This window comes from Capsicum annuum, chromosome 10 (assembly GCF_002878395.1).
Source record: "Capsicum annuum cultivar UCD-10X-F1 chromosome 10, UCD10Xv1.1, whole genome shotgun sequence".
NCBI classification, from domain to species: Eukaryota; Viridiplantae; Streptophyta; class Magnoliopsida; order Solanales; family Solanaceae; genus Capsicum; species Capsicum annuum.
The window spans coordinates 15,840,590-15,857,126 of record NC_061120.1 but is presented as its reverse complement, the minus strand read 5'-3'; the positions used below and the strand labels follow the sequence as shown (position 1 = coordinate 15,857,126).

The 16,537-nt window shown below is 32.6% G+C and overlaps 1 protein-coding gene across 1 annotated transcript; it reads left to right on the top strand.

The window, feature by feature from the left end:
• Positions 1–11,061: 11,061 nt before the first annotated feature.
• On the top strand, positions 11,062–12,357 carry LOC107844847 (serine/threonine-protein kinase-like protein CCR2). The gene has a single exon (XM_016689191.2). The coding sequence runs from the start codon at positions 11,228–11,230 to the stop codon at positions 12,269–12,271; it is 1,044 nt and encodes a 347-aa protein (XP_016544677.2). The 5' UTR covers positions 11,062–11,227; the 3' UTR covers positions 12,272–12,357.
• The last annotated feature ends 4,180 nt before the right edge of the window (positions 12,358–16,537 follow it).

Here is a 16,537-nt window from a genome sequence, read left to right as displayed (position 1 = left end):
TTGAATTTGACAAGGACCTTTTTGATATAGTGAGACTATGACAATGCCAAGCCTTATGGAGTTCTATGGATTTTTATTCCTAAGATCATATCCGTAACTCCAAGGTCTTTTATATCAAACTTGCTCTCAAGCATTTGTTTCATTGCATTTATGTCCGAAATGTCTCTATTGATCATCAACATATCATCCACATACAAACACACAATAACTTGGTGATTTGGAGTGTCTATAAAAACACATTTATCACATTCATTTATCTTGAACCCGTTTGCCAACATGGTTTGGTCAAACTTTGCATGCCATTATTTAGGTACTTGTTTTAGTCCATAAAGTGACTTAACAAGTTTACACACCTTATTTTCATTCCTGGAACCACAAAACCCTCAGGCTTTCATATAGATTTCTTTCTCCAATTCTCCATTTAGAAATGCTGTTTTCACATCCATTTGATGGATTTCAAAACCATATACTGCCGCCAAGGCAATTAACATCCGAATTGATGTTATCCTCGTTGCTGGTGAGTATGTATCAAAGTATTCAAGGTCTTCCTTTTGTTTGAATCCTTTTACAAAGAGTCTTGCCTTGTACTTATCAATAGTACCATCAGCTTTCATTTTTTTTTTGAAAATGCATTTAGAACCTAAAGGCTTATTTCCTGGAGGAAGATTAACCAACTCCCATATATGGTTGCTTAAGATTGAGTCAATCTCACTTTCGACTGCCTCTTTCCAAAAAAATAAGTTCAAAGACGCTATCGCTTCCTTAAATGTTTGAGGGTCATTTTCTAAGAGAAAAATTACAAAATTTGATACAAGTAAAGTTGACGTTCTTTGATGTGTACTGCGTCTTGGATTTTTATCATTATGTATATTCTCATTTGGTTCATCTCGAGGTCGTATAGACCCTCCACTAGACTGTTCATGTCTAGTTTTATACGGGTAAATGTTTTCAAAGAATTCAACATTATCTGATTCAATTATCGTATTTTCATTAATATCCAGATGTTTGGATTTATGAACCAAAAACTGACATGCTTTACTACTTTTATCATATCCTATTAACACGCAGTCCACTGTCTTAGGTCCTATCTTAACCCTATTAGGTATAGGAACTTGGACCTTTTCTAGACACCCCCATACTTTGAAATATTTCAAGTTGGGTTTCCTTCCTTTATATTTTTCATAAGGAATTGATTGTTTCTTACTATGGGGAACTCTATTGAGTATTCGGTTCGCTGTGAGGATAGCCTCCCCCCACAAGCTTTGCAGTAAACCTGAACTTATAAGTAAGGCATTCATCATTTCTAATAAAGTTTGATTTTTCCTTTCCACAATTCCATTAGATTGAGGTGAATACGGGGCCGTAGTTTGATGGATAATTCCATTCTCTACACATATTTTAACCAAAGAAGATTCATATTATTTGCCCCAATTACTTCTTATCTTTTTCTCCAACTGATTTTCAACTTCAGTTTTGTGTTGCCTAAACGCATCTATTGCTTCATCCTTACTATTTAGAAAATAGACATAACAATATCTTGTGCAATCGTCAATAAAAGTTATGAAATACTTTTTTCCACCACGTGATGGTATTGACTTCATATCACAAATGTCAATGTGGATTAAGTCTAAGGGATCGGAATTCCTTTCAAATGACTTATACGGATGCTTAGCATACTTTGATTCCACATAAGTTTGACACTTTGATTTATTGCACTCAAAGTTTGGCAAAACTTCTAAGTTAATCAATTTTTGTAATATTTTGTAATTAACATGGCCTAAACTTTCATGCCACAAATCATAAGACTTAAGCAAGTAAGAAGAAATTGAACTTTTATTGATTTCAACATTCATTACATTCATTTTGAATAGGCCCTCATTGAGGTAGCCTTTTCCTACATACACTTCTCCTTTACTAAGTACAATTTTTTTGGAAACAAATACACATTTGAATCTATTTTTGTCTAGAATTGAAACTGAAATCAAGTTCTTTCGTAACTCCAGAACATACAATACATTGTTAAGTGTCAACACTTTGCCGGAATTCATCTTCAAGCACACTTTTCTTGTTCCTTCTACTTTTGCAGTAGCGGAGTTTGTCATGTAAATATTTTCTTCTACTTGAGCTGGAGCGAATTTCGAAAACAACTCCTTGTTAGAAAAAACATGGTGTGTTGCACCAGAATCCATCCACCATTCATGAGGATTTCAACCAAGTTGCATTTGAAAAGCATAGCACACAGATCATTAGTTTCTTTCTTAGACTCAGCCAAATTTGCTTGGTCCATCTTCTTCCCTTTATTCAAGGCAGGGTAATCCGTAGACTTGTGGCCAATCTTTCCATAGTTAAAGCACTTTCCCTTGAATTTCTTCTTGTGTTAATTGCTTTTATTTCCAGCTTTCTTTCGCTTTTTGGAGTTGTTTTGGTCATCTTCTACAATATTTGCTCCATTCATTACAGAATTGCCTCTTGACCTTATTTTTGAAGCCTTATTATCTTCTTCAATGCGTAGTCGTACAATCAGATTTTTGACTGACATCTCCTTATGTTTGTATTACAAATAGTTCTTGAAGTTTTTCCACAAAGGTGGTAGCTTCTCTATTATTGCTGCTACTTGAAATGCCTCATTCATGATTAGACCTACAATAAAGGTTAAGTGAATATTAAGACCATTTTTCAATAGTTCAACAAAGGTATTTGACAAAATTATACCTTCCGCAAGGACATCATGGATGATCACTTACAGTTTCTGCACTTGGGAAACAACAGACTTATTGTCTACCATTTTATACTCCAAGAATCTTGCAACAAAGAACTTTTTAGTTATTGCATCCTCCATCTTGTACTTTCATTCTAGCGCTCCCCATAACTCTTTCGATGTCTTTGTTCCACTATACACATTGTAAATGTCATCTTGGAGACCACTCAAGATGTAATTCCTGTAAAGGAAATCTGAGTGTTTCCAAGCCTTCACAATCACGAAGTGTTCTTGTTAAGAGGTTCCCTTGGGTACCCCGAAGCTTCCTCAAACGTGAACCTTTGAGGACAGAGAGTTGTGAGGTAGAAGAATATTTTCCGCTGCCATCTCTTGAAGTTAATACCCATAAACATTTTGGGTTTTTCTATCGGTGCCATAGCTTGTGGAGCATTAGTACGACTCATCATGGCAATACTAGTTGCCGGCATAGTCGTTTCAGCATAATGCATTTGACTAGCAGTCGTTATTTTCCTGTCACCACAAGACAGTACCTTTAGTATATTGAAATACTTATTACAAAGTTGCAGCAACTTTAAACACTTCTTGTTTCTAGTTTAACGTCAAAGTTTTTATGACTTCCAATCGTCAATCGAGTGATCTTTAACTTGTGATAAAGATTTTATGTCTTCAAATCACTGGTTAAGTTCAAATGGAGTAGAAAGCTTAAAGCTTTAATCTCAAAAAATAAGCTATACAGATTCCGGACCTATTCCTTAAGATTGTTATTTACAATGTTTCAGGTACAAGAATCTGTATAAATGCAACAAAAACTTCAACCCAAGTTCAATTCTAGGACAAGAACAATTATGAAGTTCCTTAACACCTTCACACAAGATTATAAGTAATCTATCTAAGAAGTATGTTATTTTCCAGAAAAGATATGAAACAGAATTATAAGGCCAAGTCCCAAGACTTAACGGAGTGTTCTTAAGGAATAATTCCCCTCACTGTACCCGAGGTTATGGAATCTTTCTCCCAGGATAAAATGGCCTTCAATCCGAACAATAGCGGTACATCAAATTGCTGGATTCAACGAACTCACTTAATGGCTTAATGATCACACAGAATTTGCTGTCAAAAATCATGTCAATACCAGAGGAATATATCAGGTATTTATAGTCTTTAATGTGTCCTTTTAGAAATAATGTATTGGTTCAGCAGAAAGGCACCTTTTTAGTAGCAGTCACATCCCTGCGCCCAATCTGTGTTGGACCTGCACCTGATCTGCGGCTGCAGGTGACGTTTGGCAAATTCTAGTAGCTTCTGCGCTACATCTATGCCCACAAGTCGCGTACCTACGCTGTGTCTGCGTGCAGGTCACCCTACAGCGCAGAACAGTGTGCCTTTTCCCTCGAAGGGTCGCATCCCTTCATGATGCATTATGTATGTGTCTGTATGGCATCAAAAATATGCCCGCACTTGGAGAAAAATAATACTATCATATTTTGGATTAAAAATTTCACTTGTAAACAAGTTTCAAATAAATTTTATCTAAAAAAATTAGATCTCATCTATCGATCCAAATCCAAATCTGAAGCTGAAGCCGAGCCGAGCGAGCGACGACGACGATGGTGCGAGGAACCACCTTGTTCTTGCCTCACTATCCATGTGGAGTTATTGTTTCTCATTATAAGCACTTACAAGTTCTCTTCTCCCACCAATGTGGGAGAATTAGTGAACTTTTCTTTAAAAAGAGTAGACTTTCCAATTTGAGAGTGCACTTTCTAAATTGGTGTCTCCCTTTTCTCCACTATTTTTCTTCCATTTTCCATTCACATATACACATTGAACCCAACATAAAACATAGAAAGTTGAAAAATAATTTTCCATATTTTCTTTTATATACCCCAAAAACTAACTCTGAGAGAGAAGGATTACAATTCTTATAAGAAGATCAGGAATCTCATCTCGATCCGATGTGAGATTCTTTCAGTAAAACCCCTTGTCAGCTTGAATTCAAATATCTGTTATCTGAGCTTCTAGTGTTTGATCTGAAGCGTGACATTCAAGGGCCAAAAGTATATTCATAATTCCACACATAGTCTGGGGGTGCCACATCGGACTCAATGGGCGTAATATGATACCATGTTAAATTAGAACTAACTGACACCTCAAAAATTAACTAAGAAAATAGAATTATCCTAAATCTTATAAGGACACCAAGAATCTCATTCTAATTCATTGTGAGATTCTTTTCATCTATACACCCTTGGTGAAAATTCCCTATAGAATTGGTAAAATAGGGGAGTTCATTTTTTCAAAAAAATTATACTGTTCAAATTGCCTTTGTAAATTAAAGACATGTGTTAAATAGAGCTTGTAAAATCTGAAAAGAGATCTCCTCCAGTGAAACAATGTCTAGTATTGTTCAATGAGATTGTAGATTCATGCCAAGTGTCCTTGTATTTTTTAATGATAGTGATTCATTTTGTTTGTAAGCAATTATAAATGGGAAGATAATTTTGGATTGAAAATAATAAGTAAATTAAAAATTATCGGTGAACCGTTAATCATATTAACATATTTCATTTATGTTGTAAAAATGGGTGCCATGTGGCAAAGAAAATACCATGTGGCATGCTCTTAAAATTGGCTTATTGCCAACTAATTGGCCACCTCTTGATAAACATTGTATAAACCTCCATGCATGGGTTATAAATAACCCATGCTTCATATGGAAATTGTGGAATGAAACAGTGATTACTACTCTTTGTTATTTTAATTTCTTTATATAATTTTATATCATGTTATCAGCACGAGCCTCTACAAAAACTTTTCAACGATATTTAAAGGATAGTGTTTATTCTCTTAAATAATGTCTAATATTTTCGAACGCTAATTTAGTACCCCAGATATATCGGGTTTATATACCCTGGGAATTAGATGCCGAAATATATTTAAATGCAATAGGTCTAGCAGACACCATAAAAAATGATAATAAGGCATCAAATCAAGACAAGGCCGAGGCCATGATATTTCTTCGTCATCATCTTGACGAAGGTTTAAAAATGAAATATCTTACGATTAAGGATCCCCTTATATTGTGGAACAATTTAAAAGAAAGATACGACCACCTAAAGATGGTTATTCTTCCACAAGATCATTATGAATGGACTCATCTGAGGTTGCAAAATTTTAAGAATATAACTGATTATAATTCTGCGATGTCTAGAATTAAATCACAGTTTGATTTATGTAGGGAGGATATCACAGACCACGATATATTAGAAAAAATATTCTCAACTTTTTTCGCCTCAGTATGCTCTTGCAGCAGCAGTACTGAGAAATGGGATTTAAAAAATATTCTGAATTGATTCCTCATCTTTCTATTGTTGAGCAACATAATGATCTTTTAATGAGAAATCATGAAAGTCGATTTGCTGGTACTGAAGTGAATGCTATAAATTTTTGCTCAACTAGGCGTGAAAGAAGTCCTGACCCCACTCATGGTCGTGGCCATGGAAGGTATTTTGATCAAGGTGATCACCTTGCAATAAACAATAACCCTCAGCACCAGCAGTGCAAAAAAAAGGGGAAGCTCCTGAAGCAGCGCCAAGGACGAACTCTGAAAGTAAATGTTATCAATGTAGAGAAAAAGAGCACTGGTCACATACTTGTCGTACGCCAAAGCATCTGGTAAAACTCTATCAGGCGTCCCTTAAGAAAACAGAAAACGATGTTGAAGAAAACTTTCTCTTTGAAAATAATGTGGAGCCCATGGACTTGGAGGTTTCAGATTTCTTTGTAGTTCCTGAAGAACATGTAAATCACCCTGTCAGTGATAATTATGAGATAGTCTGATTATGTTACTTTTCTGTTTAAATTGTATTAATTTACATTTTTGTTATTAGTATATTATTAATCTTGTATATAAATAAAGTTTGTATAATATGTTATGTGCTAGTAATGTTATAATATTTATTTTATTTATATTTTCATTTTAAAGAATATGAATACTCCTCAAATTTTATTTGGATTAATAATCGATCATGACAGTATTTGTGTAATTGATAGTGAGACAATGCATGCAATATTTAAAGATGAAAAATACTTTTCCCGCTTACTTAGAAGAAAAACAAATGTCACAACAATTTCAGGTAATTCAAAATTGATTGAAGGCTTCGGAAGAGCTACTATATTTCTGCCTAAGGGGACAAAATTAGTTATAGAAGATACATTATTCTCTTCTAATTCTCCAAGAAACTTATTGCTTTCAAAAATATCCGCCAAAATGAATATCATATTAAGATAATAAATGAAATGAATGTCGAATATCTTGGCATTACCAAGAATGTCTCAGGTAAAAAATAAATTTTGGAAAAATTACCAACTTTGTCTTCCGGCTTATACTGCCGAAATTAGTACAGCTAAAGCACACTCTATCACAAACCAGAAGTTTACTGATCTAAATATATTTATGCTTTGGCATGATCGAATAGGCCATCCTGGCTCAATAATGATGAGACAGTCATTAAAAATTCACAAGGGCATCCGCTAAAGAACCTAAAGATTCTTACAATTAATGAATTTTCATGTGCTGCTTGTTATCAAGGCAAACTGATAACTAGGTTATCGCCACTGAAAGTTAGCGTCGAATCCCCTCTGTTTCAAGAACATATACATGGGATATATGTGGGCCTATTCACCCACCTAGTAGGTCATTTTGATATTTTATGATCCTAATAGACGTATCTTCAAGATGGTCGCATGTGTGCCTCTTGTCATCTAGCGTTTGCAAAATTATTGGCACAAATAATACAATTAAGGATGCAATTCCCAGATTATCCCATTAAGGCTATCCGCCTCGATAATGTGGGAGAATTTACATCTCAAGCTTTTGATAATTATTGTATGTCAGTTGGAATACGAGTTGAACATCTAGTAACTTATATTCATACTCAAAATGGCCTTGCTGATTCATTTATTAAACACCTACAATTGATAGCAAGACCACTACATATGAAATCAAAATTTCCCTCTACTGTTTGGGGTCATACTATCTTACATGCAGCATCACTTGTTCGTCTCAGAACAACTCATTATAATAAGTATTCCCCGTTATAGTTGGTCCTCAGTCATGAGCCAAATATTGCCCATCTACGAATTTTTGGATGTGTTGTATATGTGCCAGTTGCATCACCACAGCGCACTAAAATGGGCCCTCAGCGAAGGTTAGGAATATATGTTGGGTTCGAGTCACCCTCTATAATTCACAATCTTGAACCATTGATGGGAGATTTATTTACTGCTCGATTTGCAGATTGTCGCTTTGATAAAACAAATTTTCAGCAATTAGGGGGAGAAAAATGTTAACTGAAAAGAGAAATTGCATGGAAAGTTTCATCATTATCTTATTTTGATCCACGTACCCCCATATGTGAAAATAAGGTCCAGAAGATCATTCACTTACAGAAACTAGCAAATCAAATGCCAGATGCATTTACTGATTTAAAAAGGATAACTAAGTCACATATCTCTGTAGTGAAAGTTCTTGTTTGAATTGAAGTTCCAAAAGAATCATTTTCTAATGTAATAGCTTCTGAATCCCAAACACGCCTGAAGCGTGGTAGGCCTTTGGGTTCAAAGGATAAAAATCCTAAAAAAAGAAGCGTGAAAATGATAAAGATAATATTATAAAAGATTCTCCTGAAGAGACTCAAAATCTGATTAATCCTGATATTCCTGAAGAAATCAGTGAACCTGAGACTCAAGTGAATGAACTTTAAATAAGTTCCACAAGTGATAAGGTAAATTTAGATCGATCAAAAATTACAGTGGATAATGTTTTTGCATATAATGTTGCACTAAATATTATGCAGAACAATGAGGACCTTGAACCTTTATCTGTCGAAGAATGTCAAAGAAGAAAAGATTGGCCAAAATGGCAAGAAGCGATTCAATCGGAATTGAACTCAATTGCTAAACGAGAGGTTTTTGGACCTGTAGTCCAAATCTCAGATGGTGTAAAACCAGTCGGCTATAAATGAGTCTTCATACATAAAATAAATGAGAAAAATAAAATTGTAAGATACAAGGCATACTTTGTTGCACAAGGATTCTCTCAAAGACCCGGTGTCGATTATGAAGAAACATATTCACCTGTTATGGATGCAATAACGTTTCGATACCTCATCGGTCTGGTTGTACATGAAAATCTTAAAATTCATCTAATGGATGTGGTTACAACTTATCTTTATGGTTCACTTGATAACGATATTTACATGAAAATCCCAGAAGAATTAAAATTGCCTAAAGCATATAGTTCAAAGTCTTGAGGATTATATTTAATCAGATTACAAAGATCATTGTATGGTCTAAAACAACCAGGGCGTATGTGGTATAATCGTCTAAGCAAAAACTTGAAAAGCGAAGGTTACATAAATGATATCATTTGTCCTTGTATTTTCATTAAGAAAACGACGTCAGGGTTTGTTAAACTCGTTATTTATGTGGATGATATAAATCTCATTGGGACTCCAGAAGAGGTCCAAAAGGCAATTGAATATCTAAAGAAAGAATTCGAAATGAAAGATCTTGGAAAGACAAAACTTTGTCTTGATCTGCAAATTGAACATTTAGCAGACGGGGTCTTCCTTCATCAAACTACCTATACCGAGAAGATTTTAAAGCGATTTTACATGGACAGAGCATATCCATTAAGTACTCCAATGGTTGTTCGATCACTCAAAGTGAGTAAAGATCTATTTCGACCTCTTGAAGAGGGTGAAGAGATTCTTGGTCCCGAAGAACCATATCTCAATGCTATTGGTGCACTAATGTATCTTGCTAATGCTACAAGGCTGTATATAGCATTTTCTGTTAATTTGCTAGCGAGGTATAGTTCTTCCCCTACGCGAAGACACTGAAATAGAGTTAAGCATATATTGAGGTACCTAAAAGGGACTATGATATGAGTCTATTTTATACTAGCAAAGCTAGTCCAGATCTTGTTGGTCATGCAGATGCAGGTTATTTATCTGACCCACATAAAGCACGATCTCAAACAGGCTATGTGTTTACATATGGAGGTACTGCAATATCATGGCGATCAATGAAGCAGTCTATTATTGCTACTTCTTCTAACCATGCTGAGATAATAGCGATCCATAAAGCAAGTAGAGAATGCATATGGCTGAGATCAGTGGTACATTCCATCAAAGAAAGTGTGGCCTGAAGCTCGATATCAAGGTACCCACAGTCATATTTAAAGATAATGCAGCATGCATAGCTCAATTAAAAGGAGGCTTTATAAAGAGAGATAGAACGAAACACATCTCGCCGAAGTTATTCTTCACGCATGATCTCCAAAAGTATGGTGATATTGATGTACAACAAATACGTTCCAGTGACAATCCAGCAGATTTGTTCACCAAATCTCTACCAATTTCAACCTATGAGATGATGTTATACAGGATTGGGATGCAAAGACTAAACCGATTGAATCAGGGTTTTCATCAGGGAGAGTGAGAATACGCGTTGTACTCTTTTTTTCTTAACCAAGATTTTTATCCCACTGAATTTTTTCTGGTAAGATTTTTAATGAGGCAGCATCCAAATGCGTATTCTGAAAACTTTTCTTTACATGGCATCCAAGGGGGAGTGTTGTGAAAAATGGGTTCCATGTGGCAAAGAAAATACCATGTGGCATGCTCTTAAGATTGGCTTATTGCCAACTAATAGGCTACCTCTTGATAAACATTGTATAAACTTCCATGCATGGGTTATAAATAACCAATGTTTTATGTAGAAATTGTGGAATGAAACAGTGATCACTACTCTTTGTTATTTTAATTCCTTTACATAATTTTATATCAATTTATACTACTATAGAATATATATATATATATATATATATATATATATATATATATAACACACACACACATATATATACACATATATATACATATACATATACATACATATATATATATGACCGATCAAATGAGATCTTTCTTTCCTTAATTAAATTTTTTGAATTCGAATTCGCAAAGAATTATTATTTATATGGTTCTTCACTTTTTAGTGTGCTCTAATTGAAGTGGATTTAAATTTATCAAGCAAGTAAATTTCAATCACCAAATATAGAAAAATAAATCTCTATATAATTACAAAATATATATAGACTTGTTTTAGCAATATGAAATTTTACCAAACCCCCCACACTTTTGTCAAATGACAGTTATCAGCCAACCCAACTAAAAGTATGCCAAAATTAATGCTTTAGATTTTCCAACTTTCTTTCCCAATATTCCAATCAAACTTTTCTTTTTATATTTTCAAAGAGTACACACCATGGTCCAATAAAATATTTTTCTTTCCTTCCACTTTAAAAAATCCATATATAAACATAAAATAGTCTCACTTCATTCTTAATAGAGCCATCCATTTTCTTTTCCATCTAAACTCTCTCTACTTAAATCACAACAACACCAAAGTTTATAGAGAAAAAAAATTAAAATCCTATAGATGAGTCGTGGAGAGTTCATAATTATTTATAATATTATTTTGGCTATACTTGCAATTATCATCATAATTCTTGTTATCCTACTCTTCATTTATTGCAAGAAAAAACCAATCAAGGCTGAAGAAACTCTTCCTACTAAGCAAACTGCATGTTCTTATTCATTAATGGATATTCATGCAGCCACAGATGGATTTAATTATCGAAGAATCATCGGTCAAGGGCGTATAGGAAGTGTATATATAGGTATATTACCAAATGGAGATCAACAAGTAGCTATAAAAAGGATCCATCCGAGGCTCGTGTTGAGCAATGCTGGATTTGGATTTTCATCAATGATGAAATGGCTTTCTTTAGTTGATCACCCTAACATAGTGCCAATTTTAGGGTTTTCTGAGGCTCCTGGGGAAAGAATTGTGGTAACGGAATATGGAGGTATGTTGAGTCTTGATTTCTACTTGCATCAAAAGCGCGATGTTGTTGGTGGTGGAACCTCTTTATTGGATTGGAATTGTAGGTTACGAGTTGCTTCTGGTGTTGCTAGAGGAATAGAATATTTACATGAAGTTATGGCGCCACATATAGTCCATGGTTGCATTAAACCCTCGAATATACTAATAGATGTTAAATTTTGTGCTAGGGTTTGTGACTATGGTTTATATTTTTTCTTGGGTAATTATGATCAAAGGCAACTAGGGTTAATTGGATATATTGATGATGAATATTGGATTGGTAATGACAAAAGGGGTTGTTCTAAAGAAAGTGATGTATATGGATTAGGTGTTGTTTTGTTGGAGTTGTTGAGTGGAAGGAAAAGTGATGAACAAGGATTACTTGTGAAATGGGCATTGCCATTGATTAAAGAAATGAAATTTGGTGAATTTTTCGACAATAGACTTGTATTGCCTAATGATATTAGGCCACTTGTTAGATTGGCTAAAGTTGCATTAGCTTGTGTTGGGAATTCAAGAAAAAGTAGGCCTTCAATTGTACAAGTTGCTGCTATTTTGAATAGCTTAGAAGATGGATTATTATACGCTTTTGATTAGTCAAGTCAACAGAAAATTATGATCATGCTTAGGTGGCATTTTTTAAAAATGTCAGAGTTTATATATTGAGTTTTTATTTTTTTTTATTTTTTGTAAATAAATGTTCATTTGATGAGTTAAAAGTTGGAATTTTTTGTGTTTTGAAAAAATTAAATTCTAATTTTCCAATGCTTTCGAAAACTTTAACATGTGGAGGAAAAAAGTTCTTTTTTTTTTTCTGGAAAACTATTTTCAGGATTTTATTTTCCAACCAAATATCACTAGAGATAGGCTTTTGTCGAAATTAAATGGTGTTTGGTTAAAAAGAAAAAGAAATATCACATTAAAAGGTATTTTTTTCCGGTTAATGCAAAGAAAAAGCCGGGTGAACGATAGCAGCTCCTATTTATTAACCAACATGGGTTGTGGTGCATTGGATGAGGCTCCATCCTTAACCAGAGGTAGAGGGTTTCACCTTGGGCATGGAGAAAACTCTGTTGGGAGCGCTATCCCCCAAATGGGGCCCTACCCAACACGAATCCGAATTATTCGGGCTCCAATGTGGATACCGAACATCGAATGGAAAAAAAAAAACTCCTATTTACTAAATAGATTTGTAGCACTAGTGTTGGAGTTTCCTATGGGAAAGGGGAAAATTATCTCTATCTCTATTATATTAAAAGTGTGAAGACTGTTTGCCCTTTTTACCCTTCATTAAAAGACTTCCCTTTAACTAAAATCGTCTTTTCACCTTTTTTCCTTCGATTATTATTTTATTAAATTAAGGAACCATAAAATATATGGAAAGAATCTTAGCAAATAAATATATGAAAAAGAAGTAAATGTGAGAGTCCTAAAATATATGAAAACGTTAAAAATATTGTTTGTCTTTAAAAGTATTCGCTTTAAACAAAATCGTTTTTTCACTATTTTCCTTCAATTATTACTTTATTAAATTAAGGACTTCCAAAATTAAAATAAATAAATAAATAGAAATAAATAAATATATGAGTCCTAAAATATATGAAAACGAATATTAGAAAAAGACTCCTAATATAAAAAGGACTTCTAATATATACTGTATGCAAAATAAATTTAGTGTTGATAGGTTTTTCCCCCTTAATGCATTGATAGGTTTTTTTCCCCTAAAGGACCACTTTGTACGTTAATATACATTAAACTATGCACCATGTTTTAGGATTCTAAAAAACTTTTTTTCGTGCAAGTGAATATACTTAGAATTCTTGTATTTGATACTTTGTAAAAGAAAAGATTCGTAATTATATGTAGTCTTCATTCATGATCTGCTGAGCTTATGTCAACAAATCAACATTGTCTTACAACTTATTTTTATCATCGTTTAAAAAATTGAGTTTTAAAATTTTTAGTATTGTACTTATTTGTTTATTTTCAGTGGGTTATAATTTATTTTAGTTAGTGAAGTTTATTTGATTTACTTATGTTTGTGTTTTCTAAACATTCACCTCTCTTTAATCTATTTTAAGTTATTTTAGCTCAATATTTTGTAGGAATAACGTTAATGGATGCGGCAAAAGTGTTGCTAGATCATTCTCCAATTCTTACCTCGCTATTGATCTGTTGCTAGATCATTCTCCAATTCTTACCTCGCTACTGATCAAGTATATGTTTATAATTTGTTTTATATATATATATATAATATTATTTCTCATGTTTGTTTTATAGTGAATACCACTCGAATTGTTGTTCGTCTTTGTTTATTCAGAAAAGATTTATATTTTCTTTTTAAGTTTATATTCTTTAATGTATGAAATCTTGAGTATGTCTATGAATAAATAAAATCTATATTATATCGGAGTTGATATGATTCAGTACTGTGATTTCAGATGATCATTCTCTATTTTAATGGTGAGAAGGCCAGAAGGGCGAGATGAAAATATATATTGATATACTATGAGACCTCTATATTACAAAGAATGTGTGCGACAAAGGTACAACTATTATATATGAATCACGTAAACAACTAAGAGAATCACTCAATGATGATTGACTAAGTGCTAAATTATTTAGTATACCTTTTTTATAGGCTTTATATTTTCTAATTGGGTACCCAAAAAAATTATATCCATGTCATATCTTTTGTTAGCTTAGTCAAGATCAATATAGCTAAAATTTTACCTAATATCTCTTTTTAAGGTCATTAAAGTGGTTGATTTGGTGTTGCCAGGATGAATGCACCAACCAATGCCATGATAACATAGATCGAAACTTACAGATGGATGGATCTTAAAGTATGCCTAGACTTACAAACTAATCTTAAATGCTTAAATTGAGAAGAAAACACAGTTTATTATGGAGGATAAGTCAGTTTATTATGGAGGATAAGTTTTGTTATATTTTTACAGTTTATGTAGTACCTTATAAGTTTTTTTTTTTTTTTTAAATTGAAGTTCTATGGCTGCAATTACTGAATGTCAACTCTCCGCCCAGTTGATTAATGAATTCAAACTCTAATATGTTAACTATAGTTGTGGCTTTAGGGTTTTGGTGGTGTAAAGTGTGTGGTTGTATGATTTAAGTGTAAGGTAGTCTGTTGGTTGATACTCAATTGATAATATATATGTTCTTATTTGCTTTGGACCTAAAGTTCTTACTTCTTCTTCTTTCTCCATGAATTATGGGCAGAAGAAGAAAAATTAATTTTTGAAAAAGAAACGCGAAGAAAAAACTATTGTTGCCATGTCAAAAGAATCCACACTTACAAATTGATAATTTTTGTTTCTGTGAATTTCTTAACTTTATTTTCTATAATTTTCATCGACATTTATGTATTGTAAGTGGTCGTCGGATTTAATTTTGCTTTATGTTCAACATGATAACGTGCTTTATGATTGACATTTAAATTATTTGTGATGTTCGGTTAAAATTATATTTATTTTAATTTTGAAATTATTTAATAAAATATTCAAGTTAGTCCTTATTGATTTAAGTAATAGCATAATTTTTAAGAGGACTTTAGTGAGTCACAAATGTATACAAAAATCAGAAATTATAATGTGTACATATCCTCATTTATATCTACGATATATTAAAAGTATGAAAAAATCCTTAGAAAAGTGATTTGAACTTTTTGTTTCATTAAAAGTCTCCATAATAGACAAATCATCTTTTCACATCTTTCTTCCAATTATACTATTATTATATTTATATCTGACACATTTATATGAATTCCTAAGTGTTAGTGGTTATTGATGAATCTTAAAGAGGTTGTGTTTAGTGGGTAGATGCAGCAATATATGTCCAAGGATTTTATGGTTGCTTGAGAAAAGTAGGTGGAGTTAATGACTCCCTGTTATTTGTTATAACATATGTGTCATTGTAACACTCGATGAAGTTACTTGAATAGTAGTTAAACATGCTGGATCATGGGAGGTTATAAAAACTCGACATAAAACAGTCAGTTAGTTATCCGTGAATGTTTGGCCTTGAAAATTAAAAAAAATACTTTATTTAAAAATTTTAAAGTTAAAATCGGAGTTAGACTTGTGTTCGCCATAATTGTTTCAATAAACAATTAAAATTTAAATATATTTTTTAAAATAAAAAATGTAAATTGAAACTTTGAAGCTTTTCAATTTTTCCAAGTACTTTTTCTTCATACATAAGACAATTCTTTTTATGTTTTCGTTTTTAATAGTTTGAAGTGCTTTGAAATTTTTGTCCTTAATTAAATGACCTCAAATTGTTATTTAATTATTTTTTATAAAATTCATCAGACTTCTAAAATATATAGAAGGCAAGACTAAAATTAATATTTCGAACATCTCGATTAGCAATGACTCCTAAAATAGGGTAATTTGCACAACTATTTAAAGTAATTTGAGTTGTGTTTGATCATATCTTTTGCGATAAATAATTAGAATCTAAATATATCTACATCTACGTCTACATTTTTATAATCTACATCTACATCTACAATATATTAAACGTGTGAAGACCATTAAAAATTAATTTAAACTTTTTGTCTTTGAATTATTATTTAACTATTTTTGTAATAAAATTACTTTTGGAAGTAAAATTATAAACATATATAAACACTAATGATATTATTATTTACAAAAAAAAAAAAATAATTATCATCAAGAGAAATCTTTTTTTGGCTATAACATGTTACAATACTTCCTACCAAAAAAATCTATAATTATCAATGATCTAATTTGGCAGAAGGAAGAGGTCGTTGCTTAGGGAGAAATTATAACGAATTAATACAAATCTTTTCCTTATTTGAAATAGCATAATTTATGTATC

Bases quoted from the DNA above. Each gene is read 5' to 3' on its own strand.
- LOC107844847 (XM_016689191.2), top strand. From the start codon at position 11,228: ATGAGTCGTGGAGAGTTCATAATTATTTATAATATTATTTTGGCTATA.